The sequence below is a fragment of the Bufo bufo genome, chromosome 3, assembly GCF_905171765.1.
Source record: "Bufo bufo chromosome 3, aBufBuf1.1, whole genome shotgun sequence".
In the NCBI taxonomy this organism is placed as follows: Eukaryota; Metazoa; Chordata; class Amphibia; order Anura; family Bufonidae; genus Bufo; species Bufo bufo.
This window is the reverse complement of record NC_053391.1, coordinates 304,986,502-305,010,917: the sequence shown is the minus strand read 5'-3', so window position 1 is coordinate 305,010,917 and position 24,416 is coordinate 304,986,502. Positions and strand designations below refer to the sequence as shown.

Below are 24,416 nucleotides of genomic sequence, written 5' to 3'. Positions count from 1 at the left end.
GGGGGGGGGGGGGGGGCGCACTGCGCCACCAATGTTTTTACTATTGGGATGGGGGTGGGGGGCGCACTGCGCCACCAATGATTAATACTAGGGGGCTTGAGGGGGGGGGGGCGCACTGCGCCAATAATCAATGAAGATACCTCTCTTTCACATACAGGAGGCGGGAGCTAGCTGCAGAGTCACATAGCCGGCTCACGACCTCTATGAGCGGTAGCTGCGATCCGCGGCACCTAAGGGGTTAACTACCGCGGCCCGCAGCTACCGTTCATAGAGGTCGGGAGCCGGCTATGTGATTTTGCAGCCAGCTCCCGCCTCCTGTATATGAATTAATGAAAGACTCATCTTCATTGGTGGCGCAGCGGCCACAGCCCCTCCCCTCCTCTTGTCTCCTCTCCTGCCATTGGCGGCAGCGGCATCACAGGGGGAGGAGACACTGCTTCCTTCTCCCCTGTGCTGCGGAGGGAACACAGAGAGCGCTGAGAGCAGCGCTTTCTGTGTTCCCAATACGTTATCGGAATATCGGCAAAATAGATGCCGATACCGATAACGTTCAAAATCCTCAATATCGGCCGATAATATCGGTAAAACTGATAATCGGTCGATCCCAAACAAGAGGACATAGTTTTAAATTAGAGGGGCAAAGTTTTAAAAGTAATATCAGGAAGATTACTGAGAGAGTAGTGGATGCATGGAATAGCTTTCCTGCAGAAGTAGTAGCTGCAAATACAGTGAAGGAGTTTAAGCATGCATGGGATAGGCATAAGGCCATCCTTCATATAAGATAGGGCCAGGAGCTATCCATAGTACTCAGTATATTGGGCAGACTAGATGGGCCAAATGGTTCTTATCTGCCGACACATTCTATGTTTCTATGTTTCTAGATCTGAACTGGTCCTTTAAAAAGTGGGTTTTGGAAATTTTCTGAAAAATTTCAAGATTTGCTTCCAAACTTCTAAGGCCGAGTTCACATCAGCGTTCAGCCTTTCCGTTCTCCTGCTCCGTTATAGGAGCAGGAGAACGGAAAGGACGGATTTGGCTCATAACTGAGCCGAACGGAGCCTATGGACCCCATAGACTATAATGGGGTCTGTTAGGTTTCCGCTCAGAAAATGATTTTGGAGCGGAGACAAAAGTTGTGCATGCAGGAACCTAACGGACCCCATTCTAGTCTATGGGGTCCATAGGCTCTGTTCGGCTCAGTTATGTGCCGAATCCGTCCTTTCCGTTCTCCTGCTCCTATAACGGAGCAAGAGAACGGAAAGGTTGGACGCTGATGTGAACTAAGCCTTAGCCTTGTAACGTCCCCAAAAAATAAAATGTCATTTTCAAAATGATCCAAACGTGAAGTAGACATATGGGGAATGTAAAGTAATTACTATTTTTTAAAGTATTACTATCTATTTTATAAAAGTAGAGAATTAGAAATTTGGAAATTTTTTGTAAATTTGGTATTTTTTTTAATGAATAAAAATGTTTTTGTTTTTTTTTTACTTATTTTTACCACTGTCATGAAGGACAATATGTGCCGAGAAAACTATCTCAGAATGGCCTGTATAAGGTCCCTTTCACACGGGCGAGATTTCCTCGCGGGTGCGATGCGGGAGGTGAACACCCGCACTGAATCCGGATCCATTCATTTCTATGGGGCTGTGCACATGAGCGGTGATTTTCACGCATCACTTGTGCGTTGCGTGAAAATCGCAGCATGCTCCTCTTTGTGCGTTTTTAACATGGTTATAAGGGAAAATAATAGCATTCTGAATACAGAATGCTAAGTAAAATAGGGCTGGAGGGGTTAAAAAAAATAAAATAAAAATAATTTAACTCACTTAATCCACTTGTTCGCGCAGCCGGCATCTCTTCGGTCTTCATCTGTGAGGAAAAGGACCTTTGATGACATCACTACGCTCATCACATGATCCATGGTGATGGATCATGTGAATAACCATGTGATGAGCGTAATGACGCCATCAAAGGTCCTTTTCCTCACAGATGAGGAAATGCTATTATTTTCCCTTATAACCATGTTATAAGGGAAAATAATACAATCTACACAACCTTGAACCCAAACCTGAATTTCTGTGAAGAAGTTCGGGTCTGGGTACCACATTCAGTTTTTTATCACGCGCGTGCAAAACACATTGCACCCACGCGATTTAAACTGAACAACGGAACGTAATCGCAGTCAAAACTGACTGCAATTGCGTACCTACTCACGCGGGTTTGCCGCAATGCACCAGGACGCATCCGGACCTTATCAGGACATGCTCGTGTGTAAGAGGCCTAAGTAAAAGCGTTTTAAAGTTATCACCACATAAAGTGACACATGTCAGATTTGCAAAAAATGGCCTGGGCAGGAAGGTGAAAACAGGCCCGGGGTTGAAGGGGTTAAGTGGGCATATATCAATACAAATACCTACTCAAAGGACATATCAACACCAAATCGAGAGTATAATCTGCATCCTCTGATATGGCTTTCTGCACAAATTGGTCATAAAATGTGATCTGATCTGCATCTAAGTCACAACAATAGACAATCACAGTCTGCTTAAACAAATAACACACAAAGAATTAAATGTTACCATGTTTTTATTGAACACACCATGTAAACATTCACAGTGCAGGTGGAAAAAGTATGTGAACCTCTTAAGGACATAGGGCGTACAGGTACGCCCTTGTGCCCTGGTACTTAAGGACACAGGGCGTACATGTACGCCCTGTGTATTTTCGATCACTGCCGTGCGGCTGGCAGTGATCGGAACCCGGTGCCTGCTCAAATCATTGAGCAGGCACCTAGGCTAAATGCGCGGGGGGGTCCCGTGACCCCCCCATGTCGGCGATCGCGGCAAACCGCAGGTCAATTCAGACCTGCGGTTTGCTGCGATTTCTGAAGTTTCTGGTCCCCGCGGTCCCTGACCGCGGGGATCAGAAACTTTATATGCCTAAAAAAAAAGTTTTATTCACCCCCCCCCCCCTGCACCCCCGAATGATTTTTATGGTGGCGGGAGGTGCAGGGGGAGGGTTGCGGGAGGCGGGCGGTGCGGCAGGCGGGATCGCGATCCCCCGCCCGCCTCCCCTTGTATAATCGTTGGTGTCTAGTGGGGATACCAGGGTGCCAGCACATTGCTGGCACCCTGGTATAAACAGCTGACATCTGCGATGCGATGTCAGCCGTTTAACCCTTTCCATACAGCGGTCCGTACGGACCGCTGTATGGAAAAGGTTAACAGCGCAGGGAGCTCCCTCCCTCTCCCATCGGGGGGCTGCTGTGCCTTTGCAGCCCCCCGATGGGGAGGGAGAGAGCCCCCCGAGAGATCCCCTCCTTACCCTTCCCCGTCTGCGAAGTTCTGAGCAGTACTGAGCAGACGGGGAAGGTTCCCATGGCAACAGGACGCCTCTCAGGCGTCCTGCTGTCCATGGTGCTGAACAGATCTGTGCTGAAAGGCATAGATCTGTTCAGTGTAAGTAAAATACAGTACAGAACAATATATATTGTACTGTACTGTATTATACAGACATCAGACCCACTGGATCTTCAAGAACCAAGTGGGTCTGGGTCAAAAAAAAGTGAATAAAAGTGAAAAAAAAAACTATGATGAAATTGAAATTTTGCCCACCTTACTTCCCAAAAAAGGTAATAAAAGTGATCAGAAAAGTCGCATGTACGCCAAAATTGTAACAATCAAACCGTCATCTCATCCCGCAAAAATCATACCCTACCCAAGATAATCGCCCAAAAACTGAAAAAAACTATGGCTCTTAGACTATGGAAACACTAAAACATGATTTTTTTTGTTTCAAAAATGAAATCATTGTGTAAAACTTACATAAATAAAAAAAAAGTATACATATTAGGTATCGCCGCGTCCGTATCGCCCGGCTCTATAAAAATATCACATGATCTAACCCCTCAGATGACCACCGTAAAAAAATAAAAATAAAAACTGTGTAAAAAAAGCCATTTTTTGTCATCTTACGTCACAAAAAGTGTAATAGCAAGCAATCAAAAAGTCATATGCACCCCAAAATAGATGCCAATCAAACCGTCATCTCATCCCGCAAAAAATGAGACCCTACTTAAGATAATCGCCCAAAAACTGAAAAAACTATGGCTCTTAGACTATGGAGACACTAAAACATTTTTTTGGTTTTAAAAATGAAATCATTGTGTAAAAATTACATAAATAAAAAAAATTGTATACATATTAGGTATCTCCGCGTCCGTGACAACCTGCTCTATAAAATTACCACATGATCTAACCTGTCAGATGAATGTTGTAAATAACAAAAAAAAAACGGTGCCAAAAAAGCTATTTCTTGTTACCTTGCCGCACAAAAAGTGTAATATAGAGCAACCAAAAATCATATGTACCCTAAACTAGTACCAACAAAACTGCCACCCTATCCCGTAGTTTCTAAAATGGGGTCACTTTTTTGGAGTTTCTACTCTAGGGGTGCATCAGGGGGGCTTCAAATGGGACATGGTGTCAAAAAAACCAGTCCAGCAAAATATGCCTTCCAAAAACCATATGGTGTTCCTTTCCTTCTGCGCCCTGCCGTGTGCCCGTACAGCTGTTTACAACCACATATGGGGTGTTTCTGTATACTACAGAATCAGGGCCATAAATAATGAGTTTTGTTTGGCTGTTAACCCTTGCTTTGTAACTGGAAAAAAAAATATTAAAATGGAAAATCTGCCAAAAAAGTGAAATTTTGAAATTGTATCTCTATTTTCCATTAAATCTTGTGCAACACCTAAAGGGTTAACAATGTTTGTAAAATCAGTTTTGAATACCTTGAGGGGTGTAGTTTCTTAGATGGGGTCACTTTTATGGAGTTTATAATCTAGGGGTGCATCAGGGGGGCTTCAAATGGGACATGGTGCCAAAAAAACAGTCCAGCAAAATCAGCCCTCCAAAAACCAAACGGCGCACCTTTCACTCTACGCCCCGCTGTGTGCCCGTACAGTAGTTTACGGCCACATATGGGGTGTTTCTGTAAACAGCAGAGTCAGGGCAATAAAGATACAGTCTTGTTTGGCTGTTAACCCTTGCTTTGTTAGTGGAAAAAATGGGTTAAAATGGAAAATTAGGCAAAAAAATGAAATTCTCAAATTTCATCGCCATTTGCCAATAACTCTTGTGCAACACCTAAAGGGTTAACGACGTATGTAAAATCAGTTTTGAATACCTTGAGGGGTGTAGTTTCTTAGATGGGGTCACTTTTAGGGAGTTTCTCCTCTAGGGGTGCATCAGGGGGCTTCAAATGGGACATGGTGTAAATAAACCAGTCCATAAAAATCAGCCTTCCAAAAACCAAACGGCGCACCTTTCACTCTACACCTCGCTGTGTGGCCGTACAGTAGTTTACGGCCACATATTGGGTGTTTCTGTAAATGGCAGAGTCAGGGCAATAAAGATACAGTCTTGTTTGGCTGTTAACCCTTGGTTTGTTAGTGGAAAAAATGGGTTAAAATGAAAAATTAGACAAAAAAATGAAATTCTCAAATTTCCTCCCTATTTGCCAATAACTCTTGTGCAACACCTAAAGGGTTAACAACGTATGCAAAATCAGTTTTGAATACCTTGAGGGGTGTAGTTTCTTAGATGGGGTCATTTTTGGGTGGTTTCTATAATGTAAGCCTCGCAAAGTGACTTGAGACCTGAACTGGTCCCTAGAAATTGAGTTTTTGTAAATTTCGGAAAAATTTCAAGATTTGCTTCTAAGCCTTAACATCCCCAAAAAATAAAATATCATTCCCAAAACAATTCAAACATGAAGTAGACATATGGGGAATGTAAAGTCATCACAATTTTTGGGGGTATTACTATGTATTACAGAAGTAGAGAAACTAAAAAAACTTTGAAATGTGCAAATTTTTTTCAAATTTTTGTTAAATTAGGTATTTTTTGGTGCAAAAAAAAATTTTTTTTTTGACTCCATTTTACCAGTGTCATGAAGTACAATATGTGACGAAAAAACAATCTCAGAACGGCCTGGATAAGTCAAACCGTTTTAAAGTTATCAGCACTTAAAGGGACTCTGGTCAGATTTTCAAAAAATGGCCTGGTCCTAAGGTGTAAAAAGGCTGTGTCCTTAAGGGGTTAATAACTAGTTGAACCTCCTTTGGAAGCAATAACTTCAACCAAACGTTTCCTGTAGTTGCAGATCAGACGTGCACAATGGTCAGGAGTAATTCTTGACCATTCCTCTTTACAGAACTGTTTCAGTTCAGCAATATTCCTTGGATGTCTGGTGTGAATCGCTTTCTTGAGGTCATGCCACAGCATCTCAATCGGGTTGAGGTCAGGACTCTGACTGGGCCACTCCAGAAGGCGTATTTTCTTCTGTTTAACCACCTCCCGACCGCCTAAAGCAGGGAATGCGTCCTGCGCGCGAGCGGTTTGTTCCTCGTATACGCATCGGCGCGTCCTCTCGCGAGCCGCGAGATTACGAGCATAGCCGGCCCGCGCATGCGCAGTGCGGGCCGGGAAAAGTCGCAGGAGAAGTTCGTCACCAGCCTGCCATCTAATGATCACCGCTGGCAGGTTGGTGACTTTTAAAAAATCGAATCACAAGCCATTTAACACATATTTATAAATATAATGTGTTAAATGGCTTCTGTGCTCTCTGCTGGGTCCTTTTCGTCGGTTGGTCCCAGCAGAGAGCACCGATCACTGTTAGTACACCAAGCACAACACATTTAGCCCCAGATCACCCCTGTCAATCACTAGTGAAAGGGGAAAAAGTGATCAGTGTAAACTGTCACTTTTTTTTCCCCACTAGTATTGACTGTTAGGTTAGATTAGTTTAGGCCCCTTTGGTAGTTAGCTTCAGTTAGCGCCCAGCCCACCGCACCGCAGTCACTGATTCGCTGATTAGCGTATCGCTAATCAGCATTGGTACTTTATAGTATCTGTAAGTGATCAGAACTGATCAGTCAGATCTATAATAGTATTAGTGTCACCTTAGCTCGCTAGTATTAGTGTCACCTTAGCTCGCCCGCCACCCAAAACGCAGTGTTTGCCCGATCAGGCCTGATCGGTCGCCCACACGTGCGTTCACCCACGCCCGCCCCGCCGCAGTGACAATTTTTTTTTTTTATCACTGCACAATCACTACACAAGCGCTGCGGTGATAAAAAAAAAAAATCAGTTTTGGTATTTTTTTTATCAATCGCAGCGGCTTCCTGTACTTCGCTAGCCTCCAATTTGTAAGACGGACTTGCTTTTTTTTCTTGTGTAGTCTCAGGGAATAACCTCTAAATTTAGTTGACCAAATGGCAAGTAAGGGGTATTCCTCTGAAGAGGCCTACAGGCTTCTGACCCAGTCGGATGAGGAATGGGAACCCTCATCTGACGAATCCAGCGGGTCAGAATACGAACCTGTAGAAGGCAGTGGCAGTCTGACCCAGAGTTCGGACGATGAGGTTTAGGTCCCTGATACCACCAGGCGTACCAAGCCCCGTGTTGCTAGACCACAGGTTGCGCAGGATCCGCTTCAAGGGCAGCAGAGTGGGGCTGGCGCTGTCGGATTACGTGGTGAAGCATACACAAGCAGCGCAGTCCATCCAAGACCTAGTACCAGCACTGCCGTAGAACATGGTGAAGTGGCGAGCACCAGAAGGGCAGTTGAAGCTGGTACGGTGGCATGTGCAGTAGTTCCCCCGTCGCAGCCACCGCACAGACAGGCCCGTAGAGCCCCTAGAGTCCCTGAGGTGCTGGCAAACCCTGATTGGCAACCGCCATCTTCAGCCGCACCAGTAGTTCCCCCTTTCACCGCCCAGTCTGGAGTTCGGGTTGAGACAGCTCAGATCGGATCGTCACTGGGGTTTTTTGAGCTGTTCTTCACTGCGGAGCTCTTTGACATAGTCGTGGCAGAAACAAACTGATATGCCACTCAATTTATAGCCGCCAACCTGGGAAGCTTTTATGCCCAGTCTTTCCGGTGGAAACCCGTCCAAGTTTCCAAATTTAAAACTTTTCTGGGCCTTCTCCTCAACATGGGCCTGACAAAAAAGCATGACTTGCGGTCATATGGGGTCCACGAACCCAATTCATCACATGCCCGTGTGCTCTGCTGCTATGTCCAGGCCACTATTTGAGACCATCCTGCGTTTCCTGCACTTTAGTGATAATAGCACCTCTCGTCTCAGAGGCCACCCAGCTTTTGACCGGATCCACAAAATTTGGCCCCTCATAGACCACTTTAACACCAAATTTGCAGATTTGTATACCCCTGAGCAAAACATCTGCATAGACGAGTCCCTGATACATTTTACCGGGCGCCTTGGCTTCAAACAATACATCCCAAGCAAGCGCGCCCGGTATGGGGTCAAATTGTATAAGCTCTGCGAAAGGGCCACAGGCTATATGCACAAATTTTGTGTCTGAGGGTAAAGATCAGACCCTGGAGCCGGTCGGTTGCCCTGACTACCTGGGGAGCAGTGGGAAGACAGTCTGGGACTTGGTGTCACCCTTATTTGGCAAGGGGTACCACCTTTATGTGGACAATTTCTACACAAGTGTGCCCCTCTTCAGGCATTTGTTTCCAGAACAGATTGGCTGCTGTGGCACCGCGCAACCTAGTTGCCGGGGCTTCCCCCAACGGCTCGTTACCACCCGTCTTGCAAGGGGGGGAGAGGGCTGCCTTGTGTAATGAAGAACTTTTTGCGGTGAAATGGAGAGACAAGCGTGACGTGTACATGCTCTCCTCCATTCACGCAGACACGACAATCCAAATTGAACAGGCAACCAGTGTCATTGAAAAGCCCCTCTCGGTCCACGACTATAATTTGCTCATGGGAGGGGTGGACTTCAATGACCAGATGTTGGCTCCTTATTTACTCTCCCGCAGGACCAGACGCTGGTATAAGAAGGTGTCTGTATACCTAATTCAATTGGCTATGTACAATAGTTTTGTTCTCTACAGTAAGGCTGGGAGAACAGGATCCTTCCTCAAATTTCAGGAAGAGATCATCGAGAACCTCCTGTATCCAGGAGGTTCTGTGGCCCCAACCACCAGTGTAGTGAGCCGTCTACACGAGCGACATTTCCCCAATGTCGTTGCTGGTACCTCAACCCAACTGTCCCCCCGAAAAAGATGTCGTGTCTGTAGCAGGAGTGGAATAACGCGTGACATCCGCTATTTCTGTCCTGACTGCCCTGACCACCCTGCCCTATGCTTAGGGGAGTGTTTCCGGAAGTACCACACACAGGTACACTTAGTATAGGGATTGCGTGACACAGGACAAGCACACAGGAGTCTTAGGGCCCTTTCACACAGAGCTGCTGTAAACCTCTCCTTTCACCTGGGACAAAGTGCATAATGTACTTCGCCACATCTCTGAGCGATTTGCGCTTTGCACATTGTCCCATGGGGAAGGAGAGGTTTGTCCTATAAAGGTAAAAAAAAAAAAAAATCACAGGTAAGCAAAAAAGTTAATGTTCCAAAAGTTCAATAAAGTTTATAAAAGTTAATGTTCTGTTTCAAATGTTATATAAAGTTAATGTTGATAAATTTATTGCGTTGCGGCCTGTTTTTTTTTGTGTTGTGTTTTTTTTTACCTTCTAGGTGGACCAACCGATGAACCAGCTGCACCACTGATGTGCATTCTGACAGAAGCATTGCGCTGCTGTCAGATTACACAAAAGTCGGTGTATGTGGCGCTGCAAGACGAGATTTCTCCTCTGCAGTAAAAAAGATACGTTTGCCGAGGCTTATGAGTGTTCATATACTTTGGCAAACACTTTGTGTATAAAAAAAAATAAAATTACGGCAATGATTTATTCATCCACATCGATTGATGTGAATGGAGAAATTGGGTTTGCCAGGGCATACGGGCTGAGCGGGTTTGGATATTGGGCGGAGCTCATATGTCCTGGCAGACGCCTTTCCCCCCCCCCCCCTTTTTTTTTTTTTTTTTGTTTGCACATTTTTTGGCAGAGATTTTTTCATCCACATTGATCGATGTGAATGAAGAAATCTGTGCCGTTCATTTTTTCTTTCAGCCCAGAGGCTGAACAGGAAAAAAAAAAATCTCATTACCTGTATGCTCAATATAAGGAGAATAGCAGAAACTCCTAATGCTGGCCATACATGTAATGATTGTCGAGACCCTCAAATGCCAGGGCAGTACAAACACCCCACAAATTACCCTATTTTGGAAAGAAGACACCCCAAGGTATTCGCTGAGGGGCATATTGAGTCCATGAAAGATTGAACTTTTTGTCCCAAGTTAGCGGAAAGGGAGACTTTGTGAGAAAAAACTAAAAAAATATCAATTTCCGCTAACTTGTGCCAAAAGAAAAATCTTCTATGAACTCGCCATGCCCCTCACGGAATACCTTGGGGTGTCTTCTTTCCAAAATGGGGTCACATGTGGGGTATTTATACTGCCCTGGCATTTTAGGGGCCCTAAAGCGTGAGAAGAAGTCTGGAATCCAAATGTCTAAAAATGCCCTCCTAAAAGGTACTCATGGAATTTGGGCCCCTTTGCGCACCTAGGCTGCAAAAAAGTGTCACACATGTGGTATCGCCGTACTCTGGAGAAGTAGGGCAATGTGTTTTGGGGTGTCTTTTTACATATACCCATGCTGGGTGAGAGAAATAGCTCTGTAAAATGACAACTTTGTATAAAAAAAATGGGAAAAGTTGTCTTTTACAGAGATATTTCTCTCACCTAGCATGGGTATATGTAAAAAGACACCACAAAACACATTGCCCAACTTCTTATGAGCACGGCGATACCACATGTGTGACACTTTTTTGCAGCCTAGGTGCGCAAAGGGGCCCAAATTCCAATGAGTATCTTTACGATTTCACAGGGCATTTTTTACGCATTTGGATTCCAAACTACTTCTTACGCTTTAGGTCCCCTGAAATGCCAGGGCAGTATAAATACCCCACAAGTGACCCCATTTTGGAAAGAAGACACCCCAAGGTATTTAGTGAGGGGCATGGCGAGGGTCATGTAAAATTTTATTTTTTGTCACAAGTTAGTGGAATATGAGACTTTGTAAGAAAAAAATATAAAAAAATAAAATCATTTTCCGGTAACTTGTGACAAAAAATAAAAACTTCCATGAACCTCACTATGCCCATCAGCGAATACTTTAGGGTGTCTACTTTCTGAAATGGGGTCATTTGTGGGGTGTTTCTACTGTCTGGGCATTGTAGAACCTCAGGAAACATGACAGGTGCTCAGAAAGTCAAAGTGCGCAAATTCACATTTTTGCACCATAGTTTGTAAACGCTATAACTTTTACCCAAACCAATAAATATACACTTATTGCATTTTTTTTTAAATCAATAACATGTAGAACAATAAATTTAGAGAAAAATTTATATAGAAATTTAGTTTTATTTGAAAAATTTTACAACAGAAAGTGAAAAATTTCATTTTTTTTTTGCAAAAATTTCGGTTAATTTCGATTAATATCAAAAAATGTTAAAATGTCAGCAGCAATGAAATACCACCAAATGAAAGCTCTATTAGTGAGAAGAAAAGGAGGTAAAATTCATTTGGGTGGTAAGTTGTATGAACGAGCAATAAACCGTGAAAGTAGTGTAGTGCAGAATTGTAAAAAGTGGTCTGGTCATTAAGGGGGTTTAAGCTAGGGGAGCTGAGGTGGTTAAAGGGAGTCTGTCACCTCCATATGGCCATATACAGTGCTTACATTGCCCTATAGCACACCTATACATGAATGTAATGGTACCTTTGTCTTCGCCGGAGCATGCGCAGTAGTTAAAGTGATGCCGTGCCAACAGGCCCCCGAAAGAGAAGACGTCATCGGCGCAGGCGCACTGAGGGAGTGCTGAGGAGGCGAGCCTCCTTATCTCAGGGCGCCTGTGCCGAATCAACACAGGCACGCAATTTTTGAAATGCTGACAGGGCCAGTCGGAGGAGGAGATCGCGGCTGGCCCTGTCAATCAACAGAAGGAGGGGGCGGTTTTCTGCGGCTGCTACCAGCAAGTAGACGCCCTACTTGCTGGTAGAAAGGTAATTGGCATATCATAAAAGTATGTTTTTTGCTAAATCTACTGAACGAAAATTATTAATAACATAATGTATGGCAATATGGCAGGATAGGGATTAGAAGTACACAAAAAAAAAATAATGAGTTTAGTGGGGTGACAGAAGCCCTTTAATGCTTTTCAATTTAAAATAATGCCGGCAAGTGTTACGGAATTTTGGGTGGAGAACATACCGCAGCATGCTGCGGTATTTTCTCCATCCAAAAACCGTACAGTGACTGAACTGATGCATCCTGATGCATACTGAACGGATTGCTCTCTATTCAGAATGCATTAGATAAAACAGTTTTTTTCCTGTAGTGAGCCCCTCGGACGGAACTCTATACCGGAAAAGTTTAACGCAAGTGTGAAAGTACCCTAAGTTAGTTATACAGGGTGGGCCATTTATATGGATACACCTTAATAAAATGGGAATGGTTGGTGATATTAACTTCCTGTTTGTGGCACATTAGTATATGTGAGGGGGGAAACTTTTCAAGATGGGTGGTCACCATGGCGGCCATTTTGAAGTCGGCCATTTTGAATCCAACTTTTGTTGTTTCAATAGGAAGAGGGTCATTTGACACATCAAACTTATTGGGAATTTCACAAGAAAAACAATGGTGTGCTTGGTTTTAACGTAACTTTATTCTTTCATGAGTTATTTACAAGTTTCTGACCACTTACAAAATGTGTTCAATGTGCTGCCCATTGTGTTGGATTGTCAATGCAACCCTCTTCTCCCACTCTTCACACACTGATAGCAACACCGCAGGAGAAATGCTAGCACAGGCTTCCAGTATCCGTAGTTTCAGGTGCTGCACGTCTCGTATCTTCACAGCATAGCCGATTGCCTTCAGATGATACGAGATGTGCAGCACCTGAAACTACGGATACTGGAAGCCTGTGCTAGCATTTCTCCTGCGGTGTTGCTATCAGTGTGTGAAGAGTGGGAGAAGAGGGTTGCATTGACAATCCAACACAATGGGCAGCACATTGAACACATTTTATAAGTGGTCAGAAACTTGTAAATAACTCATGAAAGAATAAAGTTACGTTAAAACCAAGCACACCATTGTTTTTCGTGTGAAATTCCCAATAAGTTTGATGTGTCACCCTCTTCCTATTGAAAAAACCAAAGTTGGATTCAAAATGGCCGACTTCAAAATGGCCGCCATGGTCACCAGCCATCTTGAAAAGTTTCCCCCCTCACATATACTAATGTGCCACAAACAGGAAGTTAATATCACCAACCATTCCCATTTTATTAAGGTGTATCCATATAAATGGCCCACCCTGTACTTTTTTCAGTCACAAATAACTGCTTTCAAAAACGTAGATGCAAAATGCTGTCACAAATGTTTGCATTGGAGCAAAGCTGCAACCACTGCTATTTTCAATGTAATTCTTGCAGGTTGAGGAGGGATCATGGGTGCCTGGAAAATCACAGCTGCTGCCTATAAGCAAATGTGCTTAGAATGGTTGTCACTAGTCTTCCCTCACCAGGGAGACACAGAGAATTTATTTCTCCAAGTATAGCCCAAGACTCAACCACCCTGTGAGCACTTTGGAAGCCGTGAGCTGTTCTCAAGTTCTCTGCTATAAGTGCTGTTCATTATAGTTTTTTTTTTTTACGTTTTAACTTTGTGTCCTAGGCGGATAATATGAGAATTTATTTATCATGATATTGTGTAAAATCCTTCTCTTCTACAGAATGGGCTTGACACTTCATCAGACTGGACATGGACACAGTCACGGAGCTGGAAACACTCACTCTCATTCACACAGTAGTGGAGAACAACACAACCCTAGCGTTCGTGCTGCCTTTATTCATGTGGTTGGAGATTTGCTGCAAAGCTTAGGAGTCCTAGTTGCAGCCTATGTCATCTATTTCAAGGTACTTCAGTGCTAATGGAAACCTTAACCCTTAGGATACCGGAGTTCTTTTCGTTTTTGCATGTTCATTTTTCTTCCCTATTTTTAATGAGCCATAACTTTTTTTTTTTTTTATATATTTTCGGTCACATAGCTGTATGAGGGCTTATTTTTTGCAGGACAGGTTGTACTTTCTAATGCCACCATTAATTATGGCATAAAATGTAGTGGGAAGCGTTAAAAAAAAATTCCAAATGGGGTGGAATTGGGGGAAAAAAATGCAATTCCTCCACCGTTTTACAGGTTTTGTTCCCACGGCGTTTCGTTTACGGCAAAACTGACCCCTTCATTCTTTGGGTCAGTACGATTACAATGATACCCCATATGTATAGGTTCTTTATGTCTAAATAGTGTAAAAATAAATTTTAATTTTATTAATTTTTTTTACATTACCATATTCTGACCCCCATAACTTTTTATACTTATGTCTACTGAGCTGTTTAGGAGCTCATTTTTTGCGGAACAATCTGTAGTTTTTATTGATACCATTTTGGAGTGTGCTTGACTTTTTGATCACATTTTATTACATTTTTTGGGGGGGTAAGAGAAGCAATGAAAAAATGGCAAATTTTTTTATTTTAGTTTTTATTTTATGGCTCATATATGAGCCTATAAATGATGTTGTTTTCTTTTATTTTAATTTTTTCATTTTAGTCTATCAGGGATTTTTAAAATGCCATTTAAACTCGATTTTGCTCATTTCTTATCCTGGCCTGCCATTTGGTGGCCAAAATAAGAATTGCAGCATGAACACTTTCAGCCTCATCAGCGAGGCTGAAAGTGTTCAGAGCAAGTACTGATGCCCCAATTGGCCACACGGGGCATCAGTAGGAAGCGCGAGTTTTTGTGCATTTAGATGCCGTGATCTTACTTGGTCATGGCATCTAAAGCATTTAATTAACGTGATCGGCATTATTGCTGGTCATGGTAATTAGCCGCAGATCTCTGCTGTACATGAGCGCTGTACATGTATGGCGCTGGTAGCGAACGGGTTAAAGTACATCTGTCAGCAGATTTGTACTTTTTGCATGTGCACTTGGCAGCTACGTCACGTGCCTGCTCCGCCCACTTTATGAATGAAGCAGACGGCGCGGGCACGTGACGTAGTGAGTGACGCTGCCAGTGCACGCCCACCCAGCCTCCTGCCTGCTATGGTCGTAAGTACAGGCTGCTGGATCGAACATATTCTATAGTTAAACATTGCCTGCAGTTACTGTAGATACGATTAGTACAATGAGCGGGGCCCGGTGCAATAGAATACAATGACTGTACTGGGCCCCCGCTGCCATTAAAAAACTAGTGTAGTTGCCAGCCCCCACCCCCTGTATTGGGGGTCATTCACAGTGGCTGACACTGTTATGGGGGGGATCTGTGTATGTCAAATACAGTCCTGATCAAAGGTTTAAGACCATTTGAAAAATGGCAAAAAATCATATTGAGCATGGCTGGATCTTAACAAGGTTCCAAGTAGAGCTTCAACATGCAACAAGAAGAAATGGGAGTGAGACAAAACATTTTTTGAGCATTCAATTTAATGAAAACAACGAATAATCTGAAACAGGCTGTTTTTCAGCTGATCAAAAGTTTAGGACCACATGCCTTTAAAAGGCCAAATCTGTGCAAAGATTTGGATTCATTGTCATTTTCTGTCAGGTAGTCACACGTTGTGATGGCAAAGGCAAAAAAACTCTCCCTTTTTTAATGTGGTCGGGTTGTTGAACTGCATAAGAAGGGTCTCTCACAGCGCGCCCTCGCTGCTGAGGTGGGACGCAGTAAGACAGTCATTTGGAATTTCTTAAATGATCCTGAGGGTTATGGAGCAAAAAGTCAAGTGGAAGACCCAAAAAAATTTCATCAGCACTGAGCCGGAGGATCCAATTGGCTGTCCGTCAAGACACTGGACGATCCTTGACCCAAATTGAGGCCCTTACTGGTGCTGACTGCAGCCCCATAACCATCAGATGGCATCTGAGACTGAAGGGCTTCAAAAACAAAAAACTTCTTCAAAGACCTCGTCTCCTTGAATGCCACAGAACTGCTCGTTGGACTTTGCAAGAGCGCACTAAACATGGAACATTCAAAGGTGGAAGAAAGTTTTATTCTCTGATGAGAAAAAATTTAACCTTGATGGTCCTGATGGTTTCCAACGTTACTGGCATGACAAGCAGATCCCAATTGAGATGTTTTCTACGCGCCACAGTGGAGGGGGCGCCATAATGGTCTGGGGTGCTTTTCCTTCAGTGGAACAATGGAGCTTCAGGAAGTGCAGGGGCGTCAAACGGACGCTGGCTATGTCCAGATGTTGCAGAGAGCATTCCTCATGACTGAGGGCCCTCGACTGTGTGGTAACGACTCGGTTTTTCAACAGGACAACGCTACAGTACACAATGCCTGCAGGACAAGGGACTTCTTCCAGGAGAATAACATCACTCTTTTGGCCCATCCTGCGTGTTCCCCTGATCTAAATCCAATTGAGAACCTTTGGGGATGGATGGCACCACTTGGAGAAATGTTCCCACTCACCTCATGGAAACACTTTCATCAAGCATGCTGAAATGAATTTTTGAAGTGATAAACAAGAACGGCGGAGCTACTCATTACTGAGTTCATTTTTAGATATTGGATTTCTGTTTTGGGGGGTTTAGAGTTTTTTTGGAGGTGTGGTCCTAAATTTTTGATCAGCTGAAAAACAGCCTGTTTCAGTTTATTCGTTGTTTTCATTAAATTGAATGCTCAAAAAATGTTTTGTCTCACTCCCATTTCTTCTTGTTGCATGTTGAACCTCTACTTGGAACCTTGTTAAGATCCAGCCATGCTCAATATGATTTTTTGCCATTTTTTAAGTGGTCTTAAACTTTTTTGATCAGGACTGTAGCATAAGATGCTATTTATCTCCCCATAGCAGTGTCATGCCATCCACAGACCCCCATAACAGTGTCAGCCACAGACCCCCCCCATAACAGTGTCAGCCACAGACCCCCCCATAACAGTGTCAGCCACAGACCCCCCCATAACAGTGTCAGCCACAGACCCCCCCATAACAGTGTCAGCCACAGACCCCCCCATAACAGTGTCAGCCACAGACCCCCCCATAACAGTGTCAGCCACAGACCCCCCCATAACAGTGTCAGCCACAGACCCCCCCATAACAGTGTCAGCCACAGACCCCCCCATAACAGTGTCAGCCACAGACCCCCCCATAACAGTGTCAGCCACAGACCCCCCCCATAACAGTGTCAGCCACAGACCCCCCCATAACAGTGTCAGCCACAGACCCCCCCATAACAGTGTCAGCCACAGACCCCCCCATAACAGTGTCAGCCACAGACCCCCCCATAACAGTGTCAGCCACAGACCCCCCCATAACAGTGTCAGCCACAGACCCCCCCATAACAGTGTCAGCCACAGACCCCCCCATAACAGTGTCAGCCACAGACCCCCCCATAACAGTGTCAGCCACAGACCCCCCCATAACAGTGTCAGCCACAGACCCCCCCATAACAGTGTCAGCCACAGACCCCCCCATAACAGTGTCAGCCACAGACCCCCCCATAACAGTGTCAGCCACAGACCCCCCCATAACAGTGTCAGCCACAGACCCCCCCATAACAGTGTCAGCCACAGACCCCCCCATAACAGTGTCAGCCACAGACCCCCCCATAACAGTGTCAGCCACAGACCCCCCCATAACAGTGTCAGCCACAGACCCCCCCATAACAGTGTCAGCCACAGACCCCCCCATAACAGTGTCAGCCACAGACCCCCCCATAACAGTGTCAGCCACAGACCCCCCCATAACAGTGTCAGCCACAGACCCCCCCATAACAGTGTCAGCCACAGACCCCCCCATAACAGTGTCAGCCACAGACCCCCCCATAACAGTGTCAGCCACAGACCCCCCCATAACAGTGTCAGCCACAGACCCCCCCATAACAGTGTCAGCCACAGACCCCCCCATAACAGTGTCAGCCACAGACCCCCCCATAACAGTGTCAGCCACAGACCCCCCCATAACAGTGTCAGCCACAGACCCCCCCATAACAGTGTCAGCCACAGACCCCCCCATAACAGTGTCAGCCACAGACCCCCCCATAACAGTGTCAGCCACAGACCCCCCCCCCATAACAGTGCGTCATCCACAGATCCCCCATAATAGTGTCAGCCACAGACCCCCCCCCATAACAGTGCGTCATCCACAGATCCCCCATAATAGTGTCCTTCACAGGCTACCATTAGTTCAAAGCACACCTTGTGCGTCTTATGGGCCGGTGCGTCTAATAGGGCGAAAAATACGGTATTTGCCAGCTTTGTGTGAAAATTAGAGTTTGAACTCAAAATTTGCATGTTGTGCCAGAGACTAAGTGTGACCTCTTATTGGATAATCTTTGTGTCTTCTACCAGCCAGAATATAAGATTATTGACCCTATCTGCACGTTCCTGTTCTCTGTCCTTGTTCTGGGTACCACGTTGACCATTCTTAGAGATGTTCTGCTTGTACTAATGGAGGGTAAGTGTAAGGCTTATTTCACACAAGTGATACAGAATGAGTCAGGGCTGTTAGGCGAAAAACTGTTTTGCGCGCAAGTTTAATCAGTTTTGTCTGCAATTGCGATCAGTGTTTCAATCTTTTCTGCACATATCCAATCGGTTTTTCTTCAAGTGTGTGAAATACGCATCAAAAAGTAAAGGACAACACTGAACACCTAGCAACCATCAGTGAAAAAATGCATTGTATCAGGATTATTCACACAAGCCCCATTCACTTCTATGGAGCCGGGGCTGCTTGAAAAACACACAATACAGAACATGCTGCGATTTTTCCTGAATACAGAGATGATCAGTGATGAACAATGTTCATGTACACAGACCCATTTGAAATGAGTGGGTTAGGATTCAGTCCGGATACTGTCTGTCTGCAACACGCATTGCATCTGGACAGAAAACGCACTTGTGTAAATTCCTGAGCCTTTAGGTCTGGGCTACACTGTGAATTTTTGTAGTGCAACTGATTGATTTTTATCCATTGAATAACAGGTGCAGTCCACAAGATTTCATTCAACTGAAGTTTAATAGTTACATTTAAGCTGTTACGCTACACAGTCGCAGTGTAGCCCAGGCCTTAGACCTTTTTCAGAGTTTGAGACTAAGACCAGATTCACACGTCCATCTTCTGGAGGTATTATATGTCTGTATTATTTATATGTGCCAAGGCTCTACTGAGAGTCTATGATGCTGTGACCACCAAACCTTACATTTCCCAAAACAATTGATGTTGTACCATATAACTGCTGTGAGTTCAGGCCATTTAAACCTGCCATGGACTTATACTACATCCAGAACACAGATGTCTGAACTCTGCCTAAAGTTGTGGGCAGTTGTGCTGAGGACCTAATTTATTTTTTTCTTCTCCCTACAGGTACACCTAAGGGGGTTGACTTTAACATGGTTAAGGATACCCTTCTTTCTATCAGTGGAGTGAAAGCTCTTCACAGTCTGCATATCTGGGCCCTGACCGTGTCCCAACCTGTTCTTTCTGTTCACATTGCAATAAGTAAGTGGTGATACATTTATTGCAACCTTTGTGTCACTTTTCCTGAGTTTCTTCATTTATCTTTTTCTCTGGTATTATTGACCTATTAAACCTGCTTCTCTAGTGGTAGAATTTCTGAACCTATAGGCCAGGGATGGGCAAACTGCGGCCCTCCAGCTGTTGTAAAACTACAAATCCCATCATGCCCTGCTGTAGGCTGATAGCTGTAGGCAGACTGGGCATACTGGGAGTTGTAGTTTTACAACAGCTGGAGGGCCGCAGGTTGCCCAGCCCTGCTATAGGCAGACTGTGACTCGCCACAGAATAGGTGATTATTGTATGACTGCAGGGGTCTGACCGCTGTGACCGCTGATCTATTCACTTTGATGGAACTGCTGGAGATAATAGTTTGGTATTGTACCGAGCATTTGCATTGCTCCATTCAGAGGGGACTCCGGGACCCCCATTCTAGTTATCAGTGGGGTTCCCAGTAATCCAACTATCCTCTTTATGGATAAAAAACATTTTATTGTTAAATTAATAATAAAGGGTGACTTTTTTTCAATACATTTCCCAAAAAAAAACGATTGAAAGGGAATCAGTCTGTCACCAGAATATTTGCTAACACAGTGCTTTGTAGGGCTAGCTCAACTGAATCTAATGATACCTTTTACGGTGATCCATTGCTTCATTCTGGAGAAAAAAAGCACTTTTAATCCATTTGCAAACGAGCAGTTAAGTGCAGTGAGGGCGGAACAAGCCACTCTGTGCACCCTTGCCCTTCCTTTTTCCTCTGCCAGTCCCTTCCTCTCATTCTTGATTGCCGGGACCATGCTTATGCATAGACCTCTCTCCTGGCCTTGTCAGTCATGAAGGAGAGGTAGGGGTTGACAGAAGGAGCAGGAGTGCACAGATTGGCCCTCATAGCACTTAACAACTCATTTGCATGTGGATTAAGGCTACTTTCACACATGGGTTTTCTCTACTTTTGCATTTTAGTGATGTTTTTTCACCTGCGTTTTTTTGCAGTATAAACATCAGCTCCAGATGTTAGCTGAAAAAAAAAAAATAAAGCACAGGGGACACAAGTTTTATTTGCCACTGCTGTTGTTAATTAGGTGGCGCTTTTTCTCTTTGTCTTTCTGTTGTTTTTTTTTTTCTAAAATGCAGCATGATGTAGCAGTTTTTCAGTTGTTTTGATATCACCATCTTTATTGGGGATAAATACCATGAAGAAAACGCTAGTGGGCAAACATGCTATTTGGAAATAAAAATGCCTTAAAAAACAACAGCAAAAAACACAGGTGGCTAAAAAAGGCATGTGGTTATTCTGGAGTTTTTTCAGCAAATAAATGCTATGTAAATGCTAATTTGTATGTGTAGGGACCCTAAAAGTACTTTATCTCCAGAATAAAGTAATGGGTCGTAAAGGGAAAGGTGTCATTAATTCAGCCGAGGTGGCACTACAAGTCATCGTGCTTGGTTTAAAGGGAACAGGGTCATCAACGTTATGCTGACCGTACTGAGGGCAGTATAAAGTAGTGACAGAAATGCTGATTTCAGCGGTGTGTCACTCATCAGCTCAAAGTAAGTGGTTGCCGAGAACCAGCTTCATAATCATTGCAGCCCAGGCCTTGAAAAGAGTCAAATCTACCAGAGAAGAGTCCTGGTTATTCATATTCTCCTGCACTCTCACCCATCTGCTGATGATTGGCAGTTCTCTACTAGAGAGAAAGGGAGAAAACTAGATAGAAGACGGTCAGTCATCAGCAGATGGGCAGGGAGAGCAGGAATTCATGAATAACCAGGACTCTTTTAGGTAGATTTGACTCTTTTTCAAGGCCTGATCGGCAATGATTATGAGTGACACACCGCTGAAATCAGCATTTCTGTCACTACTTTATACTGCCCTCAGTACTGACAGCATAAAGTTGATGACAGGTTCCCTTTAACAATAAAGCTCATGACTATGATTATTTTTTTTAAGCATAAGCTGCTATGTGGGTATACATGAGGACTATACTATTTCTGACCGTTTTATATGACTTGTATCTAGCATTTTTTAGCAGATTTTTTTCCCTATGCCATGTAGGTAATTTATTATTTATTTTTTTCTGAGCTGGTGGGTGGACATTAGCAAGATACTGGTCTCCAAAGGTACGACCAGATGACACGGTCTTGTTGCGCTTGCGATGCGTCTCCACTGTGTTTGTGTATGGTGCGGCTAAAAAAAGCTGCAGTGGGCTCTAATTAAATTAATGAGACCGCTCTGTTAAGTTGTCTGTACTGTTAACAGCCACGCTGCGCTTTCAGTACCATGTGGCCATTAACCATACAGACCAGCTAAGGCCTCTTTCACACTTGCGTTGTCCGGATCCGTCGTGCACTCCATTTGCCGGAGGTGCCCGCCGGATCCGTAACACCGCAAGTGAACTGAAAGCATTTGAAGACGGATCCGTCTTCAAAATGCGTTCAGTGTTACTATGGCACCCAGGATGCTATTAAAGTCCTGGCTGCCATAGTAGTAGTGGGGAGCGGGGGAGCAGTATACTTACCGTCCGTGCGGCTCCCGGGGCGCTCCAGAATGACGTCAGAGCGCCCCATGCGCATGGATGACGTGATCCATGCGACACGTCATCCATGCACGTGGGGCGCCCTGACGTCAATCTGAAGCGCCCCGGGAGCCGCACGGACGGTAAGTATACTGCTCCCCACTACACTTTACCATGGCAAACAGGACTTTAGCGTCCTGGAAGCCATGGTAACCATTCAGAAAAAGCTAAACGTCGGATCCGATAATGTGCCGAAACGACGTTTAGCTTAAGGCCGGATCCGGATTAATGCCTTTCAATGGGCATTAATTCCGGATCCGGCCTTGCGGCAAGTGTTCAGGATTTTTGGCCGGAGCATGCTGCGGTATTTTCTCCGGCCAAAAAACGTTCCGTTCCGGAACTGAAGGCATCCTGCATCCTGAACGGATTTCTTTCCATTCAGAATGCATTGGGATAATCCTGATCAGGATTCTTCCGGCATAGAGCCCCGACGACGGAACTCTATGCCGGAACCCAACAACGCAAGTGTGAAAGAGCCCTAAGCAAAGCGGTTTAATTAGAGCCCACTGTGGCTCTTATGACTGCATGGTTGAATGCAGCGCGGCACTACATGACCACACCGTGTGGTTGTAACCTTACTCTCTGTAACACCCTCAGAAACAGCAGAGGTAATGGAAGATCTTTTAAGACAGTAACTAGCTTACAAACAAGCTGCAGTCTGTCAGTCTCTCTACCCCAGCCTGTCTCCAGGAGCCCCTCCCTTCTTCCCCATTCCTCTCCATAGATAGCTCCGAGCACTGAAGAGGGAAGAGCACTGATATAGTACAAAGTTTCTTATAATTGCTTGTATTGTTCATTTATGGAAGAAAAAAATAATTCAATGTTAACGTTTGTCTGCTATCATGGCTTCATTTTCATTGTTACACTTCGCTACCAGTAGAGATGAGCGAATTTCATGTTATGAAGTTCATTCACGCTTCGTTTGGTGGTAAAAGCAGAATTGCGATATGGATTCCGTTACCACGGACCATAACGTAATTCTATGATGGAATGCCTTTAGAGGCATTCCGTTATTCATTCCATCATAATTGAAGTCTATGGCCTTCATAATGGATCCGTCCCGTTTCCATTATGCATGAGAGGACTCCCCTGAATAACGGAAATGGGACGGATCCGTTTTGCAGCCCATAGCCTTCTATTATGACGGAATGAATAACGGAGCATTCTGTTATGCATTCCATCATAGAATTGTGTTATGGTCCGTGGTAACGGAATCCATAACTCAATTCTGCTTTTACTACCAAACGAAGCGTGAACGAATTTCAAAATATGAAATTCGCTCATCTCTAGTTACGAGGCTCCTGTATGGCAAATTTGGTTGATCTTATAGGATTGAAATGCCTTCTCGGGCGTTATTTTTATTAATTTGTCACAGAACTACACATAGAATTACTGTGAACCTTTCCTTTTCCTATAATACATTTGCCTTTTGTTTTTCATTTTTGTGGAACTAATGGGTGACCTTTTTCTCCAATTCCTATAGATGAAGATGCGGATGCTCAGATGGTGCTGAAGGAGGCCAGCTCTGTTTTACAGCATAAATTCCACTTTCACACAACCACTATCCAGATAGAAAATTACTCAGACGATATGAGAGATTGTGAAGAATGTCAGGATCCCACTGACTAATAATGTATCGTAGACCTGGAAGCCATTGTTGTCTGGGATTCCCTCCAGTTCTGTGCCAGGGGTGTTCTTGCCTGAAAGTGAACATTCACATTACCTTTCCACTGACATCTCTAGCTGAGGATTACATCTTGCCTGATCTCAGAATGTGTTTTCCTGTGCAAGGATTTCTTCTGAAAACAGTATTTTGAGGCTGCTCGGGGGAATACTGCTTGTCATCTGGTCTTATTGCTTCTTTTACTACCGTATTCTTCAAGATGAGTAGTGAGGAGGATATTTCTCCATCATGGAGTGCTTATAATTTCCCACACTTTGCAGACTTTTGCACATTATTAAAGAGAGAGAGAGAGAGACTTTGTGGTATCTAGATAACAAATAAAACATGTCATTGGACATAATGTATGATAGACTTACCATTGCGGAGTTGACCAGTTCTGACACTCCTCTGATAACATGTCCATTCTCTCTGTAACCTTTGTTTAAATGGAGTTCAATATAAATAGTGATATGAATATAATTGTTATTTCATTCTATTATATTATGTGTGTTAATGTTTACACACCTCGATCTGTCTGTCTAATCTTAAAATATTTCTACAATCCTGTATCTGGGACTTAAAGGGGTTGTCTGGGAATTTGTAATTACTGACAGATGCCAGCAGCCTGCCTACCCCACAGAAAGTATCATACTTATTATGA

The 24,416-nt window shown here is 44.2% G+C and overlaps 1 protein-coding gene across 1 annotated transcript in view; it reads left to right on the top strand.

Annotated features, from left to right (window-relative positions):
- The window catches only part of SLC30A2 (solute carrier family 30 member 2), a 38,700-nt gene extending 14,493 nt beyond the window's left edge, over positions 1-24,207 (top strand). Inside the window, exons 5-8 of the mRNA XM_040421889.1 lie at positions 13,729-13,912; positions 18,352-18,457; positions 19,367-19,501; positions 23,576-24,207. Coding sequence (XP_040277823.1) covers positions 13,729-13,912; positions 18,352-18,457; positions 19,367-19,501; positions 23,576-23,721 — 571 coding nt within the window. The 3' untranslated portion in view covers positions 23,722-24,207. The remainder of the gene's footprint in view (positions 1-13,728; positions 13,913-18,351; positions 18,458-19,366; positions 19,502-23,575) is intronic.
- The last annotated feature ends 209 nt before the right edge of the window (positions 24,208-24,416 follow it).